At 64.1% G+C, this 27,731-nt stretch overlaps 1 protein-coding gene across 3 annotated transcripts in view; it reads right to left on the bottom strand.

The window, feature by feature from the left end:
- Positions 1-21,019, bottom strand: part of TBC1D2B (TBC1 domain family member 2B) — a 55,985-nt gene extending 34,966 nt beyond the window's left edge. For 2 of the 3 annotated variants that reach the window (XM_046007511.1, XM_046007510.1), the window contains exons 1-3: positions 20,667-21,019; positions 6,632-6,785; positions 440-605 (exon numbers count right to left, since the gene is read on the bottom strand). In XM_046007511.1, the coding sequence (XP_045863467.1) occupies positions 440-605; positions 6,632-6,785; positions 20,667-20,990 (644 nt within the window). In that variant the 5' untranslated portion in view covers positions 20,991-21,019. The remainder of the gene's footprint in view (positions 1-439; positions 606-6,631; positions 6,786-20,666) is intronic. The other variant, XM_046007512.1, reaches the window with a different exon arrangement.
- Between the last annotated feature and the right edge of the window lie 6,712 nt (positions 21,020-27,731).

Below are 27,731 nucleotides of genomic sequence, written 5' to 3'. Positions count from 1 at the left end.
CACGCTCACACACACACACACCAGCTCTTGCCCCCCAGCCCCGCTCACACACCCGCCGAGGTAGATGTCTGCAGCGCGGGCCGGAGCAGCCCCGGGGCCGGGGAAGGGGGCTGGCCCCCGGGGAAGATGCGCCGACTCAGAGGCCTGGGGGCCTCATGACCTCGGACAAACTCTTCTGGGCTGGTTTCTGTTTCTGCGGCCTGTGGACCGTGCGACCCGGCTCACAGCCGAGCGAGCGAAAACCAGCCCCGCGGGAGCACGTCTGGCGCAGGGCGAGCCGTGCAGCTCACCCTCTGCACACGCTGAGGTACTGCCCCGTGCCCGAGGGGACCGGGCCAGCGGCAGGTGCGCGGCGCTCTCGCAATCTACGTGCAGAATCATGACATGTTATCAGACACAACCCACGTTCAGTTTCATACGTCGCTTCCCAAAGACTCACTTGAGCTCAGTGCCCCACTGTTTGAAAGAGAAATTAATGGAATTTGGGTGCCCGGGGGCTGGCTGGTGAGCTGCTGCCTGTCCTACCAGCTCTCCGGGGGCGGCTTCCACAGCGAGGACGTTTCTGGCTTTCTCTGCGGAAGCATCCGGATGTGTGCACATGACATCTGAAAGACAGGCAAACACAGGTCAGTCCTCCACCCGAACGCGGAACTCCACGTCCCACGTGAGACACGGACCCGTGGGCCATCGGCCATGGGACAGAACCCGTGGTGGCGTCAGACACCTAATGCCCTTCCATGTCTGCGACGGGGCCGGGAGGGACCAGGGTCCCCTGCGCGGTCTCACAGATGAGCATAGCGGCAGGAAACCGTGCCCAAGGTCCACTTGCCTGCGCCCATGAGGGTCGACGCCCGGGACCCGCCGTTACGCAGAAACGCAAAGTGCCCATCAGACCGACCTCGGACACCGCCTCTAAGAAAACGGGCGGAGGGGAGTATCCTGCACACACTTGCTAATACCGGCGGTGGCGACCCGAGGAAGCTGGCACGTCCCAGAGCAGTGGTTCAGAAAGGTCACAGGAACACGGCACTAAGGGGCGATCAGATCTCAGAAAAGCTTTAAAACGTAAGCTTCAGAGATACCGAAGGTTGAAACGGTTGGTGTGTAGGATTTGCTTCAAAATACCAGAAAGTGGGTCGGGGTGTCCAGGGAAACCGGAAGGGCCCATGAAGCAGGAATTCTGGGAGTCACCCAGGAAATGTGGGGCAATGTTACAGGTTCTCTCTTTGCATTAAAATCCCCATAGTAGAACTTCTTTTAACGTTTTGAAAAACGTCCCCAACTGCAAATACTTTGCATTCTTTGCGGTGGTGTCCTCCTCTCCTGGAGGGCAGGGATGTTTGTAGACAGAGGATGGCCTGCGCTCCCCGTCCCCGTCACAAAGAGCCACGACTCTGGCAGCCGTGACCCTCACTCCCTCGGAGGCAAAATCAGGAGCGGCCTGAGCAAGGACACCAAGGAAGACGCGGCTTCTCGCAGGAGAAGCAGATCTGAGCCGCTCAGGAGGGTATCCGCGGAGGGCCCTGGGCGCCGGCAGGGGGACCGACCCCTACCACGGGCGCCTGCCGCACAGGCGCATCACTAAGCGACCGGGTAGCGTGGGAAGGGCTCGGAGAACCTGCGGGGAAAGCACGGGGCGGGAGGATGTGGGGGCCGTGCACCCGTCGGGAGGACTCGGCTGCAGCCCCAGAGCAGGCTCCTGAGAGGGCAAGCAGGAGGGGCACTGGGGGACAGAAGAACGGGGGGCAGGCGGCAGGTTGTAAGACTCAGTGACGGAGGCCGGAAGTCACGCCTCAGCATGGTTTCCCGGTTCTCGGCTCGAGTCACCACCGTCGGTGAGCACGGTGTGCTCGGCGCACGGCCAACAAGAACACGTCTGGGAAGGACACACGAGGTAACAGAATGTCACGCAAGAGCAGGGAGCCCCTGGCACCCGGAGCCTGGGGTTCTGGGAGGTGCCGCAGGGACCTGAGGGAGCAGACGGGACCCCGCCTGCGCCTCCAACCACAGCAGCTGCTCCTCCCTCCTTCAGATGGGAGCCCTGAGGTCTCACCTGGGAAGAGTTCCAGTTCACACAAAACGAGGTCACACACTGAACCGGGTCCAGCCCCCAGTCCTCGGGAGACAAACCCCGCACGGCAGGTACCATGACCGTACCATCCAGGGTCGGCGGCCACCAGCAGGGACTGCACCAGGCGGTGGCCCACGAGGGGCACCCTGTTCCTTCGGGAAACGGCAGCAGCCGAGCTCAGGAGGCCGAGGGCTGGTCTTGGCAGAGCTCGCAGCGAAGACCCAGAGGCCGGGCCAGGACGGGGACACGGTGCCCAGGCTCCCATCTGCAGCCAGGCCAGCTCTCCTTCTGCGTGGCCGGGGGCACGGTGAGCAGCGGCTCTGCTGCGGGCGCGGGCTCCCAACCTTCCTGGAAAGCACCTCCTGCCCAGAGAACCCCAGGCCCTGAGACCTTCCCCCGCACCAGAAACGCTTCCGAAGGAGCACGAGCCACAGGGGCGGCTGCAGACAAGGGCCAGGAGGCCCGGGACGATGCTGGCGGAACACACCGTCTCTGAAATAATGATTCCACGTGAAAAAGAAGCAATTTCCCAGTTGTGGTCCGACTGTCATTGTGCCTCGTCTTTGTTTTTGCACAAGTGTGTGAGATTTCCTTAATTAAGAACAGCGGTGGGCTTGCCCTCCACCCGCAGCGTCCGCGCACCAGCATTCGGGAGCCGCCGGGAGGGGGACGTAAACTAGGTCATGGCGGGGTTTCCCTGGAGTCCGGCCGGCGGCCACCGGTCCCCAGCTCTGGCTGCGGGAGGCTGCGCTGGAGGCTTCTGGCCTCAGATGTTCTCTGCTCTTTTCCAGCATCTTCAAACCCGGCAGCTCGGACGTGTCCTGACGGCAGGGCTCCCCTCCTCACACTGCTTCGACGCAGCCAGGACGCCGGGTCGTCCACACAAGGGGACCACGGGAGAAGGCCACTCCCACAGGTGGCAGAGAACACGGCAGAAGGGGGGTCTCTCTGGGAGCCGGAGGACAGCGCGGGCTGGACGGGAAAATGCTTCTTTCCCTTTATCAGAGTGACTTTTAGCCCAGATCACGAAGCAGCAGTCAGAGCTGTGGTCGGAGGCAGAAGAGATATCTGAGCGAGGGCAGCGTGCGACCTCAAGCGCCAAAAAGGAGGGGCTCCCTGGGCCCCCAGCGGGCCGGTCCCCAGCAAGCCACACGTCTCCCTTCCGACTCGCCTCTCCCGTCACCAGCCCCTGAGAGACCCCGAGTTGAGGTGGGGACCACACCTGACAGACGACTTCCCTCTCCTGCCTGCACCACTCCCCACTGTCTACTGAGACCCCGGCCCGGCACCGGCACCCACCCAGCTCGCCCGCACCCCCGCCCCCTCTGTCCATAATGAGGCTCCGAGGAGGCCCCTCGCAGGCACCACTGGAAGCCATTCCCCTCCACACGCTCTCCCTTTCCCGGCCTGATGTGAGGCCAGACGGCGTCTGTTCAGACGAGCCGCGTGCCCACTCCTGGGCGCTCTCCCCACTGGGATCGGCTGCCTCTCAGGCACCACGCGAGAGTCACCGCGACTTACACTTCCAAGCAGGTCACAGAGAGGAACAGCCTCTCTGATCAGCTCACGGGGTGACAGGTCTGCATCCCGCCCCACGTGGGCCTTCCCTCTGTCCCCACGGTCCCCGCACAGACCGCCCCGGCCCCGCCGGCCCCCAGAAGGAAGTGTGTGGTCTCCCCTCAAACCGTCGTGCTGCCGTTTTCTTCAGGAAGCACGCTGTGCTCCGCCCGGTATCTGGGCGCTGGTGTGCCCCCGTGGGCCCGGACTTGTCGGAGCCTTGAGTGACAAGGTGTCGTCACCCCTGCGGTTCGCCATTCGTCTACGTGGGAAGTGAGCGCCACAGAAGAAGCTCTGTGCGGCTCCTGGAACGGGGCCCTTGGCCTCCTGCGCCGGCTTCCTGCGGGTCTGGCTGCCTCGTGCCCAGCAGCTGGGAAGGGCTTTGAACGCTGCCTTCCGTCCTTGCCAAGTACTCCTTTGTGTGGAAACTAGGTCTTCACCACCCCGGTGCCCAGACGCACGGAGTCCGTGTGCGCGGCAATCCTGCGAGGGGTGGGCTGCGGGCAGGAGGAGGAGACAGACACAGTGAAGCCACCCCTCCCGTGCAGCCTTTCGGACGTCAGCTGCAGGCACAAGACACAGAACATGAACTCTGGAGAAGGAATGTTCCGGAGGCCAGCAGTGACGTTGCTCGGGGCTCCCCACAGTCCTTCCTTCCTCAGACGCTGGTGGGGACGCAGCCATGGGCTCAGCTCAGAGCCCGGCCTCTCCCGCTCCCTCCGGGCTGGGAATAGCCACGCCGCACTGGCCAGCGAGGAGGCGGAGGCCAGCGACCCCGGCAGCGCCGCCTCCTGTCCGCCCCCCGCGGCACCGGGGCAGGCATGGAGAGCTGCCACGAGGCCCATGAAGAGGAGCGGCTCGGCCGGCCGCGGACAGCGCTTCCCAAGACAGACACAGCCCTGTGAGTCAGGCTCCCCAGGACGACCCCAAGGTAACCCTCGCCGACTCGGAATGACACTTCCACAGGTAACGAGCCTGCCCTCCGCCCGTCATGGCACCAGTGTGAGGGGTGGACAGCTCGTTCCCATTCCAGCCCGTGGCCTGGGCCTCCCCTCCCTCCGACCCACCTCCAAACCTGCCAACCCTTCCGGCACCCCCGGCCCCGCAGCCCTATGGCTTCGAGCGGGACCCCAGCCCCGTTCCGCGCACTGGTCCCGTCCCCCGCACTCGGCATGTCCGACCTGTCACTCACCCTGCTGTCGCTCGTCTGCGATGCCCCTCTGGGTCTGGGCTCTGACCGCCCACCCAGCTTAGCTGGCCTCTCACGGAGCCAGACGCCCGAATCGGCTGCTCCTTCTGCATCCCGAGGCCGCCCCGGGCTCACCGCCTCTCACCGTGGTCCGACCGGCCCGGGCCCCTCACCAGGCCACACAGTCCCCAAGGACACGGACTATGACTTTTCGGTCCTTAGAGCCCAGATGCGTAGCACACAGGCCAGACTGTCCCTGCCGATGAGCAAACAGGCTCAGACAGACACGCCGGGCGCAGTGGGGCTCAGCACCCCTCCTGATGGCCTGGTGGCGTGAAGCACGTTCAGCTTGTGGGCCCCGGGGCCTCCCAAGACGCACAGCCGCCTGCCCCAGAGCCGTCCTTCCCACGAGTCTCCCCCCCAGCGACGTCAGGGGCCGTGGACACTGGTGGGACCACACGGGGTGAAAATGAGAAAGTCCCAAGCCAGGGGGCAGTGAGGACAGAGGGTGAGAAGATTATTTTTAATGCAAATCAGAGTTCTAAACACACTCGGTCTAGCGCCCTGGGTCTGCTAGACGCACTGCGACCTCGGAGTAAAGGAGCCGGGGCGGCGCGCTGGTCCAGTTGCTACAGCCTGGACCTCTAGCCTCGAGGTCGTGAGTCCAGGCCCCACGCTGGGCATGGAGATTATAAATAACTACAGCTGAAGAACAAAGGAAGGGGACGGACTGGTGCACCCCATCCCCGAGGGACCGGCGGCGTCAAGAATGTGCTCGGTCAGTCTCGAGGTCGAGACCGAGTCACAGGCTGCTTCTGGTCCGAACCCCCAGGACAGCAGCTCTCAAATCCGCAGCAGAACCGTGATAGAGTACCGAGGGCCCCTCGGCTCCATGTCATCAGAGTGGACACCCCCGAGAATGAGCTGAAAGCCTCATGGGACCGCATGGGGACAGGCGTGACGCACGTACAGCACCACGTCACTGTGCGTGGGGACAGGCACGACGTGTGTTCAGTACTATGTTGCTGACCACAGGGTCAGGCCACAGGACCTGGCGAGCACTCGGGGGACAGGGCAGCGGGCGAGGGGGCCTGCAGGGGAGGGGCTCTGCGGGCAGCTGTCTCCCAGGCTTGCGGGGAACTCAATGGAGACGGTGCTCCGTGGAGCAGAGGGCCATGCGGGCGTCAGGAAGGGCAGACCTCACCCCTCCCTTGGACTCTGGCATGTGTGCCCCCCACGCCTGGCTTCAGGCCTCCGCGGCCTGCCCTCTCCCTGAAGGAAGCCAGGAGCCCGGCGCCCGGCCCGCCCCGGCCCCCGCCCGACGGTCAGCGGAACGTGCTGCTGCAGTCACGCGGACGTCAGGGCGCTTCCTGCTGATACTGGAGTAAGAAGCCCCTCACCTCTACACGGAGACCGTCTGCGAGTTACCAAGAGTCGTGGACAAGCCACAAATCTAGACTGAAATGGAATCGGGTAAGTCTCCCTCAGGAAGGCGACGGGAGCACAGGCTTTGAGGACGAAGCACGTACAAGTGACTGTGAACACGTGGGGGGGGGCGCCTCGCCTTAGGGGGCACAGGAGGGCAGGGCAGGGGTCACCCTCGCCTCTCGACTGCACGGGGAGCCTTGGGGAGCCAACCCCAAGGTCGTCCTCAGGCTGCAGTAGGTCTCCATACGGGGAAGCACCGGAAGCTACGAACGCCACCATGGGAAAGGGATGGCGGCTACTTCGGGTGGGCACTTGCATCGGGCTGCCCAGCCGCGGCCAACGGCTGTGTGCGAGGAACGGATGCGGATCCCCCTCCTGTGACTTACCTGGGTTATCTCTGGCTACGAGACCCTTAGAGAAATCCCCGGGGGTCGGGGAGGCCCTGCTGTCCCCCTTCACCATGTCCAGACCGCTGCAGTATTCCCACCGCTTCTGCTGGAGTTCCTGCAGCCAGTAGGTCATGAGCTGACGGTTCGGAGCCTGCAAAGATGGAAGGGGAGAGCGTTACGGCGGGACAGGCGGACGCGCTCTGCCCGCGGACCGCGGGGGTGGGAAGCACAGGTCAGAGAATCCGCCGTCCAGATGAGCCCACGGAGCGCCCAGCATGGACAGTGGGAGCTCAGCCCCGGGGAGAGATCCTCCCACGTGTGGGACCTGGAAGTCTAGGGCCACGGAACACCGTCCGCAGGCGGTTTCGGGACGGCTGGACAGCCTCGCAGCCCCTGCACGTGGCACAGGCATAAAGTCCGTCGAGAGCTCACACCTCGTGTAGGCCGGGGAGCCGTCCTGGGCGCGTCACGTCGAATAACCCTATTTCCACTCGTGAGCCTCTGGGAGGGCGTCCACGGGCACTGCAGGCTGGACTCGGGCGAGTCCAATGGCCACGACTTTTCCCACTGATGAGACCCAGTGGCGGGAGGGGTGCCGGGTCACGGGCCCCGTCGCGAGCCCCCCACGGTCCCTGCATGGCGGGCACATGTGCTTGTAGGAGAACCCTCAGTCAAAAGGGGAAAACCAGGCTGGGGAGCAGTTAGAGACCTCGTGAGGCTCGCTCACTGAATTCCCCAGGGCAGAAACACACATGAACGTCACATGCTTTCAGGGTCTGACCCATTGTTCGTGTTACAGAAGTCTGGTCAGTGTGGCAGGGAAAACCACCTCGAGGCGATGATTAACTGGGGTTCCTTCCCTTTCTAAAATCTGGAAAGCTCTGAGTGCATCTTGACCTCAATCCCGAGCAGCGGGCAGAAGGCTCCAGGGCTGGCACAGTCTGCGGGGAGGCGGGAGGGCCAGGGAGGCCCTGCCGTCAGGCGCCCAGATCCCTGGACAGACCGGCAGAGGCCGCAAGGCTGGGCGGCACCCACCGCACCAGGCGGCCTTTCTGCGGAAGTCCGGCTGCTGGCACTGTGTGTTCCCTCGGCATCTCTGCACGGAGGGAGGGCGGAGCAGAGGGCCGACCTCGCCCCGACCTGATTAGATCACGATCACTAACAAGCTCTCCGTCACCCCGGGTTCAGTCTGGGTTCACCACGGGAAGTTCATCTCCAGACCCGCCCAGGGCCGCGGCCCCCGGACACACGCCGCAACGGAGCACGGGAAATGCGGTGGGTGCCACGGGACGGAACCCTCTGGAGGCCTCGGATCGTCTCACCCGTACTTGAAAACCGAAAGCCTGCCTGGCACGCTCCCACTGTGTGCTCCTCACTCGGGCTGCGCTGGACCGTGATGGGAAACGCAGTCCACTCTGGGAGCCGAGGCTGGTGGGAAGGCCGGGGGGTGGGACGCAGCCCTGGGGACTGAAACGGAGGCCAAGAGCATCGGGTTCCTGGGGCGACCCCACTGCCCCCCTCCACAGGGCTGTAGGACTCAAGATATCATCTCCGATCTTGAACCACGGAGAGGCCAGCACTGTTTAGGGACCAACCACGGGTCTGGCTCGTCCGGCTGACGGCTCACGTTTCTATACCTCCTCTGCCCTTCTCCAATGGGGTAAGTCGGACCCTCAAGCGGTCTGACGTCACAAACACCTCCACGAGCCCATCACCAGGAGTGCCCCACAGAGCCCCAGCCCGGCTGCGGACACAAGCCAGTCCGTGCTAAAGCCTATGGCCACCAGACTGTGTCTGCCCAGCCCCCACCCGCCACAGGATGGGGAGCAGGACTGGGAGAGAGGATCTGCCCCTGGTCTCCCATTTACAGAGCTCTAATCCCAAACTCTGGACAGCCAGACGGGCATCCCAGTCATGCTGGACGGGGCAGGGCCAAGGCTTAGCTGAGACACAGGAGGTGCCCGTGGGAGACAAGCGTCCAGCAGAAGGCCACCTGAAGACTCACCAGGGCCATATCCTAAGTCTCTCAGAATACCCGTCTGCCGAACTCCTCTACATCCTGCAAAGCCCAATGCAAATGTTACCTCCAGAGGACGTTTCCCTGAGCTGAGCCTGCATGTTCTCTCCATCCTCTCGACGGAATCTCACCACACCACGTAACCCAGGTGAGCTTCCCACGGACATAGGCACGCTCCTCGCGTGTCCCTCATCGGCCTGAGTTCCCTGAAGCTGGAGGTCAGACCTGCTGCTCTCAACACGGTCCATGATGCCTGATCCAACTTTCTCCTCATGTCCAGCTGCTCCTAATGTGCCAAGGCTGCTAATCCCAGCCAGACATGGCACCAGGCCCGGCACAAACCACACAGAAACACCTTGGACAGCTGTACGTGCGAGCGTCTCAGGGGCCAGACTCGGACTGGGCAGGCACGGCCCTGATCTGCGGCACCTGCGGCACAGAGGGCCGCATCACATCAGGTCGGAGGATGAAAACCAGGCCACCCACATGCAGCCTGACGTGGACTTCAGCCCTCAGCGGCCGAGAACCACACGATGCCCCAGCTGCTCCCACAGACTCGGTCCCCAGGCCTCCAAACCCAGAAGCCCGCATGTGGGGAGAAGGGCCCCAGGCCCCTGCCCCTTCCCCTGGACACTCCCCCGGGGCCTGGCTCTCTCCCCAGGGCGTAGAAAAGTCCTATCATAAGGTCATCTGGTCACCACTCCCGGCAGGCGAGTTCCCACGGGAGGGGCTGGTGCAGCAGACTTGGCAGCCACGGGAGTGGGGCGCCCCCCGCCCACACCGCCAGCACACGACCCCTGGGCCGAGCTCTGCACGCCGGGGTCTCCAGCCCTGTGGGAAAGAACTCAGCCACACAAGGCCCGTCCCCTTTGACTGCATCATTCCTGGGCCTCTATCGAAAGGAATCCAAAGGAGGGAAAAGGGAAAGATGCCGTGTACACAAAAACGGTTCATCTGCTCGGCAAATATTTACCAAGCTCCTAACTTGGGCCAAGTGCCGGTCCAGGCTGGGGACGCAGAACTGGGTGGGACCGGCGGATTCCTGCCTCGGCCACACCCAGGAGCAGCGGTTTCCTTCACAGCAGCAATCAACAGCTAGAAGCGCACTCCCCATCCCAGCTGGAACGCAAAAGGCCTGGCCTCGGAGACAGAAACCCTCCTACGGTACCAGACGGAAACTTCCCAAAATGCCAGTCCATGCTCTAGAGGAGCTCATCAAGATACAGCAAGGAGACCACAGACTCATCTGAAGTTTAGCCCTCAGTGATCCTGGACAAAACCAGGGGGCATGGGGCTCTGCCCTTCTAGGCACGGAAGCCCGTGAGGAAGGCGCCACCGGGCGCGGAGGGCCAGCCCCAGAGTCCGACGCAGAGCCGAGCCGGTACGGAACGCAGGGTTCCAAGCAAAATCAGGAGAAGGACTCACGATTCCACTATGGCCATTAGGACAGCTGGTTAGAAATTTGCAAAGAAAGAAAACGAAGTCAAATTTGGTTCCAGATTTGAATGTACAGTAAAAGTCATTATTAAATCACCCAAAGAAAATGCCTACACGATCAAGTTTCTGTCTCTTTTTGCATCCCGCGATAGTAGCCAAGCAGATTTCCGCCGAATTTCGAAGGTGGGCCCGGGGGTCTGACTCTGGCCCACCGTGATCCACGCGGAAGCTCCCAGCAGAGCGGAGGGCAGCTTTGGTCAAGCACTGTGGGCGGCCACCACAGAGACCACGTGCACCTGGGAGGGACCACCGCTCCCCGAGGCTGAGCCCCAGACAGAAGGCCCAGGGACAGGCCTTTGAGGGCTGTTTCCTGCGCACGGCCAGGCCCTGGAGTCGGCTCCAGGCAGGAGGCGTTGGTCCCACCGGGCTGATTATTTTCACCAGAAACAAAAGGGAGTGACTACTGCAACAGCCTCAGTCTCTTGGGATGTAAAGACCTTTCTACTCCCAGAAAGGAAGGCACAGAGAAAACTGTCCCAAACAGCACACCCAGACGTGGAAGAGAATCGACAAACGGAGACAGAGAGCGAAGAGCCTGCATGAGCCGGAGGGGGGCCGACCTCGAGGATTCCTGTCTGCCTGGGAGCTCCAGCTCACTCTCGTTAACAAACACCACAGCAGAGGGCGGGGGGCTCCGTCGGTTGGGCGTCTGCCTTCCGCTCAGGTCATGATCCTGGAGTCCTGGGACGGAGTCCCGCATCGGGCTCCCTGCTCGGCGGGGAGTCTGCCTCTCCTTCTGCCTCTCCCTGCTTGTGCTCTCTGTCTCTCAAATAAATAAATAAAAACCTTAAAAAGAAAAAACCCCACAGCACATGGTAGACTTTTACTTCAAACAAGAGTGTGCAGCTCTGGGGACGCAGGAAAAAGAGCGCCGGACCACCAGCCCTTCTCCAGACGGGACGGCGCCTGCCCTTCACTGGGACTCCTTCCCGATGCTCTCCTGTCCCCCGGCCCGGTTTCCTCCACACAACCGAGCACGACAGGCTGTGACGTGCGTCCCGTACTGGTGACAGCGTCAGACACCATCAAGGATGCCATCGCCACGGGCCGGACGTCGGACTGAACGCAGGGCACACGTGGTCACGGGATACGCACAGCCATCGGGCAGCACTGTCCACGGACCTCGGTGTCAGCACCAGGGCTGGGCACCAGACGTCTGGGCGCACCGCCTGCGTGTCGAGAGCAGCGGAGCCCCGATCCCCCCTGGGGCGGACGCAAGCAACCGTGGGAACGGATTCGCCCCCGCGGTTCTGAGGGCCAAGCAGCTCCCGTGTGGCCAGCAGGGACCCACAGCAGCATGCCCGCCGCACCTGCTCTCCCGTCTCCACCGTCCCCTACAACCTCCCGGTGGGTGGGTGGCTCCGAGAACGCTCATCCGGGGCCTGGGGTCCTTGCGGTCTCACGAGGAAGAGGAGGGAGCGCACGCCCAAGGCTGCACCCATCTTCCCAGCACCCCAGCAGGACCCACAGCTGCACAGCTGTCCTCGAGGGCCGAGCATGCCGGGCTCTGGGCAAGGACGCCAGCTCTGGCCAGACACGGACCAGGGTCGGCACGGCTGCACGGGATCAAAGCGAGGGCGGCCGCGGGTCCCCAGGGCCCCACGATCCCGCACCGAAGACATTTGTCGCAGGCAGACCGCAGGGGGCAACAGGCAGGAGAAGCCACGCTCCAGCCCAGAGGCCCTGCAGGGTGACGACCGTCCGTCCCTCCACGCCTGCTCCCTGTGCTCTCCTGAGGGTCCACCTTGCCCTGCAGCAGCGAGCTGTCCTCAGCGTCCCCCCAAGACCTGGCGAAGTCACATGGGCCCTATGCTTCCAGACTCACTGACGGTGTCCCTGTGCCACGCCCCACCCCGCACCCGTCTCCGCGGACAGTGGCCTGTCCCCGTCCCCCGCAGAAGCTGGCTCAGCTCCCACAGCCCAGCCTCCTGCTGCACCAGCAACTGCCTGCGAGCTCCTACTCGCTCCTCAACACCCGGCCCAAATGCCCCCCCAGAACCAATCCTGCAGAGTGTGAGGACACAGCACCCCTGTCGTCCATGTGGGGTGCAGACTCTGGGCTCCCCGCAGAGCCACAGAGAGGAGGGTACGCACGGGGTGGGCTCCCATGCCCACCTCACTCAGCGTGTCACGTAAGAGGACACGGCGGCTGCTTGTTGGGAGGGGATTCTGTTTCCCAGCCCTGAAGATGGATGCCTGCGCCCCAGGACACCTGGAAGCAACGAGGAACCGTCAGCAGCCCGATGACACAAAACTCAGATGAAACACACACTACAGCCACGTCTGGTTAATAACTTTAGGTTCTAAACTTTCCTTTGAATGTTTCAAAGTCACGGGCCTGGAAAGCTCTCAAACGAAACGGACGTGAAGCCATGCGTGTGAGCCGTGGCAGACGCCAGGAAGGGGACCCAGCTGGGACCTCCGGGGAGAGCGGCGGCTGCGCACGCACCTCTTACCTCGTCACACGACCTTCTCGTTGGCATTTTCACATTCTCTATCAAAGCAGTTACACGACTGGGACCTCGACCCATCTCAAAGGCTTAGCAAGAGGCCAGAGCCCAGGAGTGGTGCCCCCTCTGCCGCCCACTTGGGAGGAGGACATCGGTGGGCTCCCCCTTACCACTCAGGCCCCTTCTTTGGAAAAACAGATCCGCTGACACAGGTCTCCGTCCTGGTGCCTTCCCGGCGTCCAGGGGCCTCACAGAGATGAGCGAGCAGAGGCAAGGACAGGGACAGGGGACCCAGCCACGAAACAAGGTGAAGCACGTCCGCAGGAAAGGGGCTCCAAAGACAAGGGCCACGGCTGGGGGCTGGGCCAGTGACAGACTAGAGCCGCTCCACTCTCCCAGTAGCAGGCCGGGTGCACATGGCCCCCCACAGACCACGGGGCTGCATCCCCGCGGCCCTGCCAGCTCCGCTATCACAGTTGGGGACAGCCAGGGCTCTGCGGCTCAGAGAATGAAAAGCTGAGGCAGCCTCGGCCAGCAGCCCATGGGACCACCCGCAGCACCCCTGCCTGGGACAGTTTCCACGCACCATGAAGGTTTAGGAACTGGGGTCCCAGGTTCCACCCGCCAGAGACCTGGGGGGCAGGAGAGCAAGGCAGCCGAGATCCGCAGACCTTCAGGCTAGTCTGCGGGGTGTCTGGGAGGCATGCTGTTCTCTAACGGTCTTTTGGGCTGAGCCGTGTCTCAGGAAAGGGTTGGGTGGCTCCTCGATGTCATTCTGTCTCTGTCCCTTCGCTGGGTGAAGCCCGGGGGCTCTGGCAGACCTCACCAGCTGCGCGGGGTAACACTTTTCGAACGCCCCCGGAGGAGCGCCCTCACGCAGGGCAGCCTAGGCCCCTAGTGGCCGGCGCAGGGGACCCAGACCTCAAGGCCTCGGGGGATTGGGGGCCCCAAACCGCTGCCAGTAGAAACCCAGAATGCAAAATAGACGCGCAGACAGAAACCACAGAGTGTTCACCCGAGCATCCGGGCTCACGCCCCACTGGCCTCGCCCACGCAGCCTCACCAGCTTCAGTCCGCATGGGGAACCGTGACCACACGGGGCCGCTCGGTTCTTGGTGGGGGGCGGGGGGGGCGCAGTCACCCGCGGTCCAGGACGGCAGCAGTCCCCAGAGACAGGAGCACAGGCTGTGGTGGGAAGGTCGGGGCATCCTAAGCTGTGGGTTCCCGGGGCACACCATGGCCCACCGGCCGCACCGGGGTCTCTGGGGCGAGCCCGCCATGTGTGTTCTCCGCAGGCCTCTCCCCTGTTTGAGAACCACGGTTCTGAGCAACATGCTCCCTTCAGATGCCAGCCGCGAGGGCACCTGCCAGCATGCTGCCCGTGGGCCAGGATGCGGGGATGCGGTGCGAACCCTGTGGCCAGCAGGTGGGCACGGCTTACAGGCAGCCACGGGACAGCCCAGTCGCCGGGGCCTGTCCCCGCCGGCACAAGCCGCCCAAGGGAGGGCTCCCAACGTGACCCGCACTTCCCGGTAAGTCAGTGCCTCCCGAAAGCACGTCGCCTGCACCGCTCCCACCCGGCTCCCATGGGACTCACCGTCTTGAAGCCACATCGCAGGAGGAGACGGACAGATGGTCAGTCTGGGGGCCGGTCCCCCCCTGCCCCGCGCGAGCCCACCGATCGCGGCCAAGGGCGGAAACATGACGCAGACTGGGTTTGGGGAGCTGCTGGATTCGCGCGTCCAGGGACAGCCCAGTGTCAGAACCGCCTCCACCCCGCCCGGGGCCTGCTCCCTTGTGCTGACGCCTCGGGTCACGGCCCCTTCAGCTCCAATTTGGGGACAGTGACCCCGGAGCTAGAGTGCGCAGGGACTTCCTCCAAGTCACCAAGCCGCTTAATGACACCACCCCAGAGCCACTAGCCCGGAGCAGGCCGGGTACAACCCCCGAGGCCAGAGGCCACAGCTGACTCCCGCCAACTCCCGCCAACTCCCGCCAGGGCCTCGTGCCACAGAACCCGCCAGGCGCCGGGCTGACTGGCCACAGTGTCCCGGGACAGTCAGGCCAGCTTGTCGGCCACCGGTCTTCCCTAGACATCACATATCTGGAAGGGGAACGAAATAATCCGTCTAACCCAAGACCGACACCTCCGAGGGCAGGGCCTGCCCATCCCGTCCACTGCCAGGCCTGCCGTCCAACACTCAGACAAGTTCTCCGCCGAGGGGCACGCAGCATGAGGACCCAAGGACGCGGCTCTGGACCCCTCCCCAGCAGGCTCCAGTTCCCCGTGCGGTCAACCTGAGAAAGGCCAGCGAATGACGACACAGACTCTCGCCGGACCGGGGACAGGTCCACGGGCGTGAGAGGCTCTAAGTGTTCGAGCAACTACAGTTCTACCCAAACCTCCCGGCTCCCTGCCTCCCTTCTCCAGGGAGCACTCCCTACAGCCACTGCCCAGGCCTTCCCAGGCCCACAGAAATGGTCGCAGAGCCCATAGCCATCTGGCCCTGGGCCATATCCAAGCCGGTCCCTGACATACGGGACTCCCTTCTCTTCATCCCTCTGGGAAGATGCCCCAAGGCCCCCAGGGTCAGGATGCGGGGAGCCTCGGACCGTCATGCCCCACGCGGACGAGGACGACAATTACACTCTCCCCGCGAGGCCGTCAGGTGCCGGTGTGTTTGTAAAGTCCCCGCACTGTGCGGGAAGACGGCTCCCGTATCTGCGGGAGGAGCGAAAGGCTTACCACTTACCCAGCGGCAGGAGCCAACGGACAGACAGACCCCGTGAACCTCCCAGGGTCGCGGGAACCCGCTCAGCCGGCCAGAATGGCCTGAGCGCCGACGGCCTGCCTGACCTCCCTCTACATGCCCGGGACACAGTGCGGAGCCGCGGACGATCCCTGTCCTGGGGCAGCATGCGGTGCTCAGATACCTGGACAGGACTGGGCCCACCTCGGGGCACTGTGTGCCCCTGGGCTTTCCTGTGTAGCCTGATAAGCCACGTTTTAAGGGGCAATGCAGGGTCCACGGGCTCCCCAGGGCGTCTCCTCCTGCGCTGCCAGAGTGTCCCAGTCACGGGTTCTGCAGGTAGGTAGGTGTGCGGCGGGTGACCCATCAGGAGTCCCCGAACTCACGACCCCCCACGGCGCTCTCTCTGGGCCGGCGGCCAAGCCCCACGGAAGCCCAGGCCGGCAGCAGGCAGGCAAATGGCCCCTCCGTGTCGTTCAGACCCGACTACACAGCTCTCCGAGACGGGATTACCCCCACCAGAGAGTCATCTCTACGCTAACGGGGTCTTTCCTGTCCTCGGGGGGAGGCTAACGTCTGAATGCCGTTGTGACCACACAGGAAGGCTGTGGGTACAGCACCCAGGCGAGGACACCTGTCCAGCCCTCGGGAGCCTCAGGGGGGGTGGCAGCTGGTGTCTCGGCCTCAAGCCTGAACGTGCAGGCCCCTCCCCGTTTCTCAAGAAACAGCTGCCCCCACACGGGAAGGAAGCTGGCACCGTGCATGAGAGCGACGCGGGTGGGGGCGGCGGGCGTTCGCTGAGGGGGTCACGAGGGGCGCTCTGGGGCGGCACGTCCACCCTGCAGGGCTGGCCCGGGGCACGTGAGCCCCCCGAGTGGCCCCCCGCAGTGCCTGAGGACCAGGGGCCACGGCAGCGCCTCCTTCACGTCCACGTCCCTTGGGGCCTTCCTGCCGGTCTGTCATCCCCACGGCGGCCCTCCCCACCCAGACCCGACCCTCCTCCCCCGCGGTGACACCAGAGTGCCCGGCGGGCCCTGCCTCGCTTTGGAAAAACCTCTCTACCCCCACTTAGAACTCTTTGCTGATTCCTGCAGCTCCGGCCCCAAACGCCCCCCCCCACTGCCCCCGACGCGCCTCTGCTCCCGCCGTGCCCCCTTCCCACCCCTGCGGCCCACGCCCGCCCGGCCCTCACATCTCAGCAAGTCTGTCCCACCCTCCTGTGAAGGATCCGCTCGCGTCACACGCGCTCACACCTCGTCCCGCCCACGCTGCAAGGCGCCCGTCACTGTGACCCGCGTCTGCCTCCAACGCGACACAGAGCCCCGACGGGCAGGAACTGGCTCACGTCCGTCCGCCTGTAGGCCCAGCGCCTCTGCTCAGGCTGAGAGAGGGAGAAGGGCCGCAGGCCCCCCCAAAACATGCGGGTCCGTGACCCACCGCCCGGGGTCACACCCAGCCCACGGCCTGTAAACGTGCCCACACGCCAGGAACAGTTTTTACGCTGTTAGATGGTTGGGGAAAATGGAAAGAACAGTGTTTGGCGCCATGTGAAAATCACGTGAAATTCCAGTTTCGGAGACAGGGCTACGCTCGCCGCAGAGGCTCCTGCGCTGTGATAGCAGAGCAGCCGGAGGTGGTGCCACGGCGACGCCCGCAATCTCTCCCACACGTCCCTGACGTCCAACACTCACCGCGGCTACACCGGGGTCCTCGGCGTCCAGCCAGGGGCATGACCCAGCACAGCCAGAAGATCAGGACCCCCGTGCTCCGCGCGGGCCGCACCCTCCCTGCAGAGCTGATGCCTGCTGGGTTCAGCGGGCGCTTGTGCGTGCCCCAAGGGAAGAGGGTCCCCCCCGGGCACACTGGAGGGTCTGACTCACCGTCCCAGAAGGCCAACGCCCCTGCTTACTGGGCGGCCCCCGTCTGCGCCCTCCAGACTGTGCAGAAGCTGCTTGGAAACTGGGGTTCGAACTCCAGGACGTGGGGTGCAAGCCCCGGCGTAAGGCACGCCGGGAAAGACAGCAGGACCGGGCAAGCCGCTGGCAGTGCGCGTGGAGGACACTGCGCCGGCCTTTCGGGACGGCCCTGGCTGGGATGCCCAACAGACCCGCGAGGAGCGGAGTCGGGACAACGGGCAGGAGGACTTCTCGGAGGGCCCAAGTGGGAGCCTTCTGGCGGGAGCGCTAGGCAGGACCCCGGCGCTGGCAGGCAGAGCCCCCCCCTTCTGTGAGGGACGCAACGATCACCTGAGCTAAGAGAAGTCTGTCATTCGGCTGGGAGCAGCATTAACCAGACAACGTGCGCCCTTCCCACAAAAGTGGGCCGAGACTGAGGGAGCGCGACTGGGTAGTTACACGGCTCAGAAACCACCCCGAGTCCCTCTGAGCACCGAACGGCCGCAGGGAAGGGGTGGAGGGCAGGGGACCCATCCACTGGCTGTCCTGGCCGCAGAGGCCCAGTGGGGAAGCGGGTTCCCGCTCACGCCCTCCCACCCCCGCAGGCAGTCATGCGCCAGCCTCACTCCAGAACCGTCCCCCGCTCCTCACACCCCTGGAGCGTCCAGTGGGCCGCCTCCCCACCCCGTCCCCGCGTCGCTGGCCTCGGCCTGACCACCCCGGCGGCTTCCGAGTGTTCTGATGCTTGTTTACTGCGTGCAAAGGACAGAAATCAAATGCAGTGAAGGGAAAAGCACCAAACCTTCTTTCATCCCAAACCACGGATGTACCCACGCTGGTGCCTAGCCCAGACCTAGGCACTCGCTACTCCCGCAGTCCCGACTTTCAGAGGGGGTCTTGTTCTGGCTTCCCGACCTCAGGCACATCCCAGCTCCTTGCTGGCCTCCATCCCCTCCTCTGCAAAACACGGCGCTGGACCAGATCCCCAAGCTCGGCAACAGAGAAGCTGAGCAAGAAATTCCAATATCAGCTTTCATTAAGACTCAAAGAGTAAAACGTTTCGAAAAAGCCCAGCGAAACCACAGCCGTGCCAGAGGCAGCCGAGAGACGCCTCAAACAAGAAACACATGATAATGCAAGAAGGAAATTGCTGATTTTTCTTTTCTTTACAAGTCATCTGCCCAGGGATGTGGTATCTGTAAGATGATATGCGACCAGTTGAAGCCTGAGCTGGGCTTAGTCCCTCGCTAGCCTAAGACCCCGCGGCAGCCTAAGACCCCGCCGCAGCCTAAGACCCCACTGCAGCCTAAGACCCCGCTGCAGATCAGGGGCTCCCCCGGGCCAAGGGGCCCTTGAGCCAAGCATTAGTGCTTGCAGGACCCGACAGGTGACAAGGAAGGTAAATGGCCAGTCCCCACCTCTACCACCCTGCAAGTTTTACTCCGCGGTGCCAGAGGGACGCCCTGCACCAAAATGCATCCTCTCAGAGCGTGCCCTGCTCTGGGCCCCGCCGTCGCCCCTGCTCCCGTCTTCCGAAAAGCTCTGCCCACGCGCCGGCTCCCAGTGTTTCTGCAAAGCAGACCCTCAGCCTCGGGCATCCTGTGTGACCCCGTGACACTCAACTTCCCGTGTTTGTCACTCAGGAGTCCACATGAACATGGATTCCCTTTTTTCAAATATTCTGAACCTATAAGTAGATGGACGAAATCTAGACAGCACTCTGGGGCACCCACCACCCGGTCCTAGAAACGAACACTTGCAAACACACCGGACACCCACGGGACCCACTCCTGCTGCCCGTCTTCCTACGCGGCTAGTCCATCCTAAATCCAGGGCTCATCACCCCACGCGGCCCCCCACTCACGACACAGCACAGACCATGGCGGGACCTTCTGGACGCTTCCGTCATGGTGCCGTCTACAGGCAATCCCCCTGTCCTGACTCCTTGCCCCGTTTTCTGCGCGTCTGCCGTGTGGACAGCGCTAGCTGTCATCCCTTCAGGCTCTCTGCTGTATAAACACTCCGTTACTCGGCTGTGCCACGTACTCGGCCACAGATGCTCCTCGTCATTTCGCATGAGGGCCTACGGCGTTCCAGACAGTCCCGCACATCCAGACTGCTCACAACCCCCTAACAAGCAAGGCGAGCGTCCCCCTAGACCAGAGGGGTCCGGGACACGCAGGGGTGGGAGCTGGCAGACCAGGCGAGCTCGGGCCCACTGGGCTCTCCCGCCACCGTCCCCGCCTGACCCTCTAGGCCCCGTGCGGGGTCGTGCCTCCGTGACTCACATTTCAGTCCATGAGACGACGCACAGAAGGCTCCAAAGTCGGCTGAGAGAACCTGAAACAGGATGCTACATTTTCTCTTTTAACAAACACTTCCACAGGAAATCCATCTGACACACAGGGCCTGCACGCACAGTGAGGACAAGCCTTTCTCTGGCAGGAGTCCCTGTGCGCTCCCTGGAGTCATTCCTAAGTTTACACCAACTGTTTCCAAGTCAGCCGGAGTCCTAGCGCACCCTGCAGAATCGGGCTGTCCGCACCCACTCAGAGAGGGCACGGAGGGGCCGGAAAAGACCCGGGAGTCACGGTGGCCCTGAGTGGCAGCGGCTGAGGTGACCAGGCTGTAAGAACGACCGTGCTCAGGGAGGTCCTGGGGACCGTCCGGGGCTCAGGGGGCTGAGGGAAGCAGGCACACCCACCGTGCTCTGCACTCGGCCTGGGAGAGCCAGCGCCGCAGCCCAGCCCAGCCCTGCTGCTGGGGACAGAGCCCAGCCTGAGGACAGAGGTGGGGGGGCCCAGCAGCCAGGCAGGGAGCGAGGCCAGGAGAGAGGTGTGAGCTCCAGGGCCAGGGCCCCTGGGACGGGAAGGGCCCCCAAGGCCAGGGGAGGCTGCGGGCACCAGGACCGCTGGTGACTCTAGCCCCAGCCCCTCTGCCGGACGTCCCAGGCGGGGTTTCTGTGCGACGGGAGGGAGGAGGCCTCGCACAGGCCAGGCAGACCTGGCGGGAGCAGCCCCCTCCCACGTCTCCCAAGCAAAGCCAGGAGCCGAACAGGCTGACCGTCGCCGACGCCCCTGCCCCACGGGGCGCGCAGTGCAGGCGACCACGGGTGGGGGCCCTGACACGCACCCCCGCCGGGGGTCCAGGGTCAGCCCGCCCCTCCCCCGGCCCGAAGCGGCAGCGGAAGCACCCAGAGGCCGGGCGCTCGGCAGGGACAGGAGCCCGCGGGCGCGAGGGGCCGCGCGGGGCGTCCGCGTCGCGCGTGGGGAGCCCAGGTGAGGGGCGGGCGCGGGGGCCGGGCGGGGGGCGCCGGGGCGGGGGGCGCCGGGGCGGGGGGCGCCGGGGCGGGGGGCGCCGGGGCGGGGGGCGCCGGGGCGGGGGGCGCCGGGGCGGGGGGCGCCGGGGCGGGCTCGCTCCCACCTTGAGCACCGTGACGGCGCCCGCGCTGTGCACCTGGAAGTGCGCGGGCGGCTCGGCGCCGGGCTCGGCCGCCTCGTCGGGGCCCTGGTAGCTGAAGCAGGCGTCCGCGATGTCCAGGTGGCCGAGCGGCAGCGCGTCCTGCGGGCTCTTGAAGTAGTAGAGGTAGCAGCGGCGCGCGTCGAACACGAACCAGCGGCTGCGGTAGCCGCGCAGCGGGCCCTTGCCCGACAGCTTCTGCAGGTACCCGCACAGCCGCGCCGGCTCCCGCGCCCCCGCCGCGCCCTCCCGCTCCTCCTCGTCGGCCCGCGCCCCGGGCCCCGGCATCGCCGCCGCCGCCGCGCCGCCGCCCCGGCCCTGCGCGCCCCCGCGCCGCGCCCGCGCCCCCGCGCCGCCCCCGCGCGCCCCGCCCCGCCTCGCCCCGCCCCGCCGCTGCGCACGGCCCGCGGCCGCGCAAGGCCGCCTGGGACTTGTAGTCCCGCCGTCACGGCGCGAGCCCGCGGGGAGCTGGCGCTCGGCGCACCCGCAGCCCCTGTGCCGCGCGCTCTTCCGGGGGGGACGCGGGGCACGCGCCGCGGACGGCCCGGCAGCGGCCACGACCGCGCGAGACTGGCCGTCGTCCGAAAGAGGAAGCGCGAGGAAGGACAGGCCGAGCCCGCCGCGACCACGTGGGCCCAAGGCCGCGGTGCAGAGAGGAACGCGCGGGGGCACCCGGACCCCGCACGGTTTCGCCAGTGCGGAGGGTCTGGAAGGCAGACGCAGCAACACAGCGGAAGCCGGCGCTTCGGGGCCGGGGAAGAGGCGCGCCCTGGCCGTCGGCGGGAGGTCCGGGCCTGCAGGGGCGCGGCGCGGGGTTCGGCGGAGCAGGGGCGGCTCGGAGCGGGACCTGCCGGGCAGCCGCCCCGCCGACCGCTGCGTCCGGCCCCTGGACCTGACTGTGCGGACTGCAGCTCCGCGGAAGGACAGAGAGGAGGTTCTGGCTTCGCCTCAAGGGCCAGATGGAAGCAAATACCCCTTTCCTCTGCGCGTCCTCACCAGACGCGTGAAAGGACACCAGGGAAGCTGGAAGGCCTCGCTTTCTGGGACGGACAGGGCACCGACCGAGTCGCCCACTCAGACTCGCGAGCCCAGTGAGCGCCCCCCCACCTCCGCCCAGCCAGCCACACATGAGCGCGGGGTCCGCTGACCCTCGGACACCCCTTGCCCGGGGCCATCAGCAGTCCCGCAGGTGGCCACAGCGCGGCTACCCCACCTTCCTGTCCCGCGTGCTCTTTGAGCACCAAACACACAGTGTGGAGGGTGGACTCTGGAGCCAGGCACACGGAACTGGCCTGGAGCTCTGCCACTCTCCAGAGCTGTGACCTTGGGTAGGTCATTTGACCTCTCTGAGCCTCTGCCTCTTCATCTGTAGAATGGGATCACACAGCTCGTACTGTTGTTCCTGTGAGGTTTACAGGAGCAGTGCTCGGCACTCGGTCCAGTCCTGTACAGTTAACACAGATGTCCTCAGCTGGTAGCTTCCCAGGAGGGGGTGCTGAATCCAGCAGTGACCCAGGTGGAGGCCCGAGAGTGCCCTGTAGAAGTGGGGTGGGCCGCCCTCCAGAGAGAGGGAACCGAGCTGGATCTGGGCCTCGCCCTGTGGGTGAGAGGGGCAGTGACTAACCAGCTTGCAGTGGGGGTGGGATGTGACCAGGAAATCCCGTGGAAAGGGGACCAGCTGGATCTGCAGAGCGCTGGATCTGTGTAGCCGCAACTCTGTGCACAGGAGGCCAGGGAGGAGCGGGGGACAGCCACTGTCCTCAGCTCCGTGAGCCAGTTGTGCAAAAGTGGGGGTGGCCGTGGCCTGTGGTCCCAGAGGACAGAACTGAGCCCGGATACCCCTTGCTGAGACCGAGGTCTGCTAAGTGTCAGGAAGATACAGGACTAAGTCCCCAGCCTGGGCAGATGGGACTGGACAAGGGACCGCTACCATCCCTCGGCGGCTGCTGTCTGTGCTTCTCAGCAGAGAAGCTGGGCCCCCAGCCTGACCATCCTGCACCAGAGCCCGCTGTCCCTCCCGGCCACCCCTGGCGAGGGAGGAGGCTGCCTCTGCCCCCGGCTTCCTTGGGCCGGGCCACATCCCACATCATATCCAACACATTAAAATGCCGCACATTCTACGGTAAACATTGCTCAAAAATGTTTGAAGGCATTTCTATAATCATGATGCCGGTATTTTCTGACTGTGAGGAATTCATTTTAATTTATGTCTGGTTGACAGTTTCTTGGCAATCATCATGTCTGTGTGGGCGCCCTGGCCGAGTGAGAGAAATCCAGCCCACGCATTGTTTTCAAAGGGAGTGACGTTTCTTTCTGAAGTTTATTTCTGAGTGACCTGACGCCCCACATGGGGCTCCAATTCATGACCCCAGGGTCAGGAGTCGCACACTCTGCTGACGGAGCCAGCCGCATCCCCTACCAGGACTGTTTTTAGGATGACTGCGGCATTGACAGAACGGTACCTCTTGCAGACATCTGATTCCACGTGTGTTCATGGAGATTCTGCTTTTCCTCTTGGAGCCCCAGTTTATCTGTTTTAGGCTCCAGACATTTCGTCGGCCCCTTGAGAGCTGGCCGAGGGCACCAGGCCTGCAGAGTCTACAGAACAGACCACCCTGGCCAGGCCCAGAACGTGGCCCCCGGCGTCCTGGGACCCCAGCAAGCCGGACAAAGTGGTCCCAACCTCTCAGCAAAGTCCCTGTCCCTGCAGTCCCGCCGAGTAGAAGTGGCCGAGAATTCAGGACCCACCCGACCCCCTCCCGACCCCCCAGACCTCTCCCAGGCCACCAGCCCTGTCCACTCCCTCAACCAAGATGCTTTTTTCCTGAAACAAACCCTGCATTGTGTCCCACCGGGGTCGCCATGCCCAAAGGAGCTACAGGACAGCCCTTATCTCCACTCCTGCTGCCCTTCCCCCACCTCCATTTGGGCAAGTTTAGTCAGTTTATGTAAAATGCTGAACAAACGCAGCTTCGGTTCCCGTCCTTTCCAGGCGGGTCCCCCGCTCAAGGCCGTTGTACACGGGAACTCTGCTGGCTCCTGGGTCCTCCCCCGTGGCCCTTCCTCCGTGGCTCACGTCCCCAAGTCTCCTGGCTGAACGTCCGCGTCCTGTGGCCGGGTCCAGCCTCTGTAGCCCCGCTCCCCATGCCTAGGACAGGCCTGCTTGGGGCCGCAGGGTGTGCCCCCTCCAGCCTCTTGGAGCCCGGTGACCAGGAGGAAGTGGCTGCTGTTTACCCAAAAGGGGAAATTTGGGCAGCGAGCGTGCTCCCACATGGCCAGCCTCTGGGCAAGCCCCAGGGACACAGAGCCAGGGACTCCTCCCGGGCCAGTTTCCCTCGAGAGGAATGGGGTGAGAAGCCCGGCCACGCACAGCCCCTGTGCCTCTCAGACCCCGGGGACTAGCCTGCCAGGTCACTGTCCTGACACAGCAGGAGCCTGCAGTTCTCCAGAGAGGAGAGACCTCACCGCCTGCTATGCTGTGTGTCCTCAGACTTGTCTGTGCCCTCTCTGGGCTGCCGTTTCCCACCTGTACTGCCAGGGGCTGGGTGGCCAGCTGAGGCCCAGTGGGCCTGTGGGCCTTCGTCCCGCAGCTCCTGGGACCAGCGACACTCCTCTTTCCAGCTTCTTGAGTGTTTCGGGCATCACAGCCAACCGACCCCTCCCTCCCGGGCTCGCTTCCATCCTGCCCTGTGGTCAGTGTAAGCATTGCCCCTGGGGGGGTCACAGGTCTGCGTGTTCCCTGCGTCTAACCACAGCCCACCCCTGCCGCCCAGAGAGATGGCGGGGACGGAGCCTCCTGTGCCTGAGGCAGAGAGCACGGGGTCCCGAGGTCAGGCACAGGGGGATCTCGGGGATCTCAGGAGGACCTTGCTGACCCCAGAGCACGTGTGGAGGAAGCTGGCCTGGGAGGGAGGGGATTGGAGTTCAGGGCCGGGTGCTGGAGAGGGAACCGAGGGAGTTGGGCCAGTGGCAGGGCCCAGGGAGCAGCCCCCCGGGGAGGCCTCACCACGGCCCCGGGGAGACGGCCGTCCACGTGCGTGTCCACACAGCCCCACACCGTGCCTCCTGCCCTGGCAGGGTCGTGGGGGGAAGGAAGAGGGGCTCTGGCTGTGCTGCCCGTGGCCGGAAGCATGCTGGGCAGGCGGAGCAGCTGTGCAGAGGAGCCCAAAACCCCTCCCCGCCCCCGCCCCACGGACCCTCTCTCGGCCTGGATTTGCAGACTCTGGCTTCCAGAAAGCCTAGTTTCCCTACCAAATGGGCAGGCAAATCTCCACACCTTGTGATTGCCTTTCCTAGAGGGAGGTCCCCTGAGGTGCTGGCCACCGTCCCAGCCCCAGGGTCCAGGGGGCCAGGGCTAGGACCAGCAGAGGCCTGGCTACCCCAGGGTGCTGATGGAGGGCAGAGGGTGGCCAGGGGAGGCCTGCACGGGAGTGAGGGGAGCCCAGCAGCCCAGGCAGCGGTTGAGGCATGGACCCTGGGGCGGGCAGTGGGGCTGCAGGGCCAGAGGCCCCAGGGTCTCTCTGTTCCCCGTCCTGGTTCTCAGCCTGGCTCTGGGCCCAGGACAGCAGCCCACCTGCCTTCAGGGCTCCCCTCCCTGGGCCTCCTGCCCGCAGGCTTCCCTCTTTGCAGCCCCCTTGTGAGGCCCAGGTGGGAGTGGGGGGGAGGGGCTGTGCTCATGGCAGAGTCCAGGCGGCCTCCTGGTTGGGCGAAGGGGTCTCCAAAGGGGCTAAGAGGTGCTGACTTAGGCTGAACAATGAGGGGAGCAGAGCTGGGGGCGGTCCCTGAGGGAAGGGTGGGGACAGGAGGACACCCAGCAAGGGCCCACTTGGGGTCTGTTTCGCAGTGCGCTTGGAAGATAAGGTGCGGAACTGGTGTGCAGGGAAAGGCGCCCCCCACGGGGGAAGGGCAGAGGCGAAGCTGCGGTGCCGCTGGTGGGGGCGGGGAGGGGGGCGGGCAGGGGGAGGCCCTGCACCGCGTCCTGCTGGGTCTGGACCAGGCCAGGCCTTTTCCGGTCCTGGGTCTGTTTCACACCTCTGCGGTCACCGAGCCTGGGACAGGGAGGGGAGGAAACGGGGTGTATTTGAAGGGCCTGGTGCGTCATCGCGCACCTGCCGTGGTCGGGCTCCATGCTCCCAGCTGTTGGTGGGGGGAACCCCAGGGCCACAGAGCAGGCTGCGGGGGCGCCAGGACCACAGCTGCCACCTGGCCTCTGAGAAGCTGTAGAACAGGGTTCTTAACATTCGGCCTTTGACCCGATCTTGCCAGTGCGCCGAGAGGGACCGCCACGTGGCTGCCCCTCCTCCAGACCTCACAGTCTGCGGGGCTTCAGCTTCGCCTGGACTCAGACCTCACTGCCGAGACGATCATCGGAGGAGAAGTTCACCTGTTCTTGACACTAAGACCGAGAGGCGGCGCACGGGGAGGCCGCTGGCACCAGGGGACGGTCCCCCTTTCCTCCAGGTGCGCCCGAAGGCCCGAGCAGGGATGCTCGGTCCAAGACAGTCTGTGGAGACTCCGTGTCACTTCCTACCAAATAGATACATATGATTCTGAAATGACAGTCCCATTTTACATTATTTTAAAAATGTGTATGTGTGTGTGTGTGTGTATTTTTGCTTTGAACTTTTGGTAAAATACTATTTTCATGATTTGGTTTCGGAATGATTTGGCTTTGAGAATTCGTTTAACTGGGGGCTGGTGGTCACTTCTGGAGAGTTTTCCTGCGCACTTGGGGGTTTTGGGGGGACCATCTGACCTCCAAACCGTTTTGGGTGTGATGACCCCTTTATGAACCCTTAATAAAGCTGATGCAATTCTGCACTGTATAGACATTTGCGTACACACTTATTCATTGCGATTTTAAGGTTTTCTCTTTCTGGATTTTGGGGCCAACACTGGTGCGGGCTGGGGGGTGTTTCCTCGCTCGGGTCCCAGACATGTTTACTGGCCCTTGTTGCGTTCCTAGGACCTGGCCATCCTCCTACGGCTGCAAAGTGCATCGGGTTGGGGGGGGGGGCGAGGGCATCGCCGGGGCCCCCTCCACACCTGCAGCCGTGCAGAAACAAGCTGCTTGGCGGCATCGAGGGGCCAAACAGTCCTAGTGAAACCGGGGACCTCTCCTGACAGCGTCAGCCCCTCCCCCGGTGTTCCTCTCAAGCGGGAGGCCCAAACGACTGAGCTTGAAAATATCCGTGCATCTGCCCGCTCCTCCAGCTTCTACTGAGCACAGATGGAAACGACCCCGAAAGAAGGCAATTTGGCAACATCTGTCAAAACCACAGAGCAAGCCCCCTTTGAGTGGAGGGGCCCCCCGGGAGACCGTGTTCGGGATGTTCTCATGCTTGTGCACGTCGAGTATGTGTGAGGCCGTCCACTGCCGCGACGCTGGAAATCGAGGAACACTGGAAGCGACCAAGTGAGACGCTTACGGTGCAGCCACAGCAGGAATGTCCCACAGCCATGGCCCGCGTGGCACCCGGGCGTGCCCCTACGGGCAGGGCTCCAGGACGGGGCCCGGATTGTTTCATGAAGCGAAACGCCGTGCACGCACGGAACGCCGCGGGGCACTCTGCCCTTCGAATAAGAACGTGCGGACCGAGGCAGCTGTGCACAGGGAAACCCAGGAAGGACGTTGCGGGTGGGGGGGGCGGCCCTGGGTCCCCGTGGGAGGGAGAAGGACCTGGGGGCATGGGATTTAATGCTTGGGCGGAAAGCACCGGTACAGATACCGTCTTATATTTTTTATTTTTAAACGTCATGTGGGTGTATCCTGAACATGGATAATAACTTAAAACATGCCTATTGAATGAGCATTGGGTGTTACCCGCGAGTGATGGGTCGCTAAATCCGACCCCCACAGCTACTGACCCGCTGTATCCTCACTAACTCGACTGTAAGTCAGACCTAAGTAAAGAATTTAAGTTAAATGAAATGTGCCTGTTGGGCATGCGACTGCGCCAAGCGTGTTCTAGGCACAGAACAGACTAGAGAACGGAGCAGACGACGGAGAGAAGACTTGCTCGCTCGTGA

This window comes from Meles meles, chromosome 6 (genome assembly GCF_922984935.1).
Source record: "Meles meles chromosome 6, mMelMel3.1 paternal haplotype, whole genome shotgun sequence".
In the NCBI taxonomy this organism is placed as follows: domain Eukaryota; kingdom Metazoa; phylum Chordata; class Mammalia; order Carnivora; family Mustelidae; genus Meles; species Meles meles.
The sequence above is the reverse complement of the archived record's forward strand: the minus strand, read 5'-3'. Positions and strand labels throughout refer to the sequence as shown.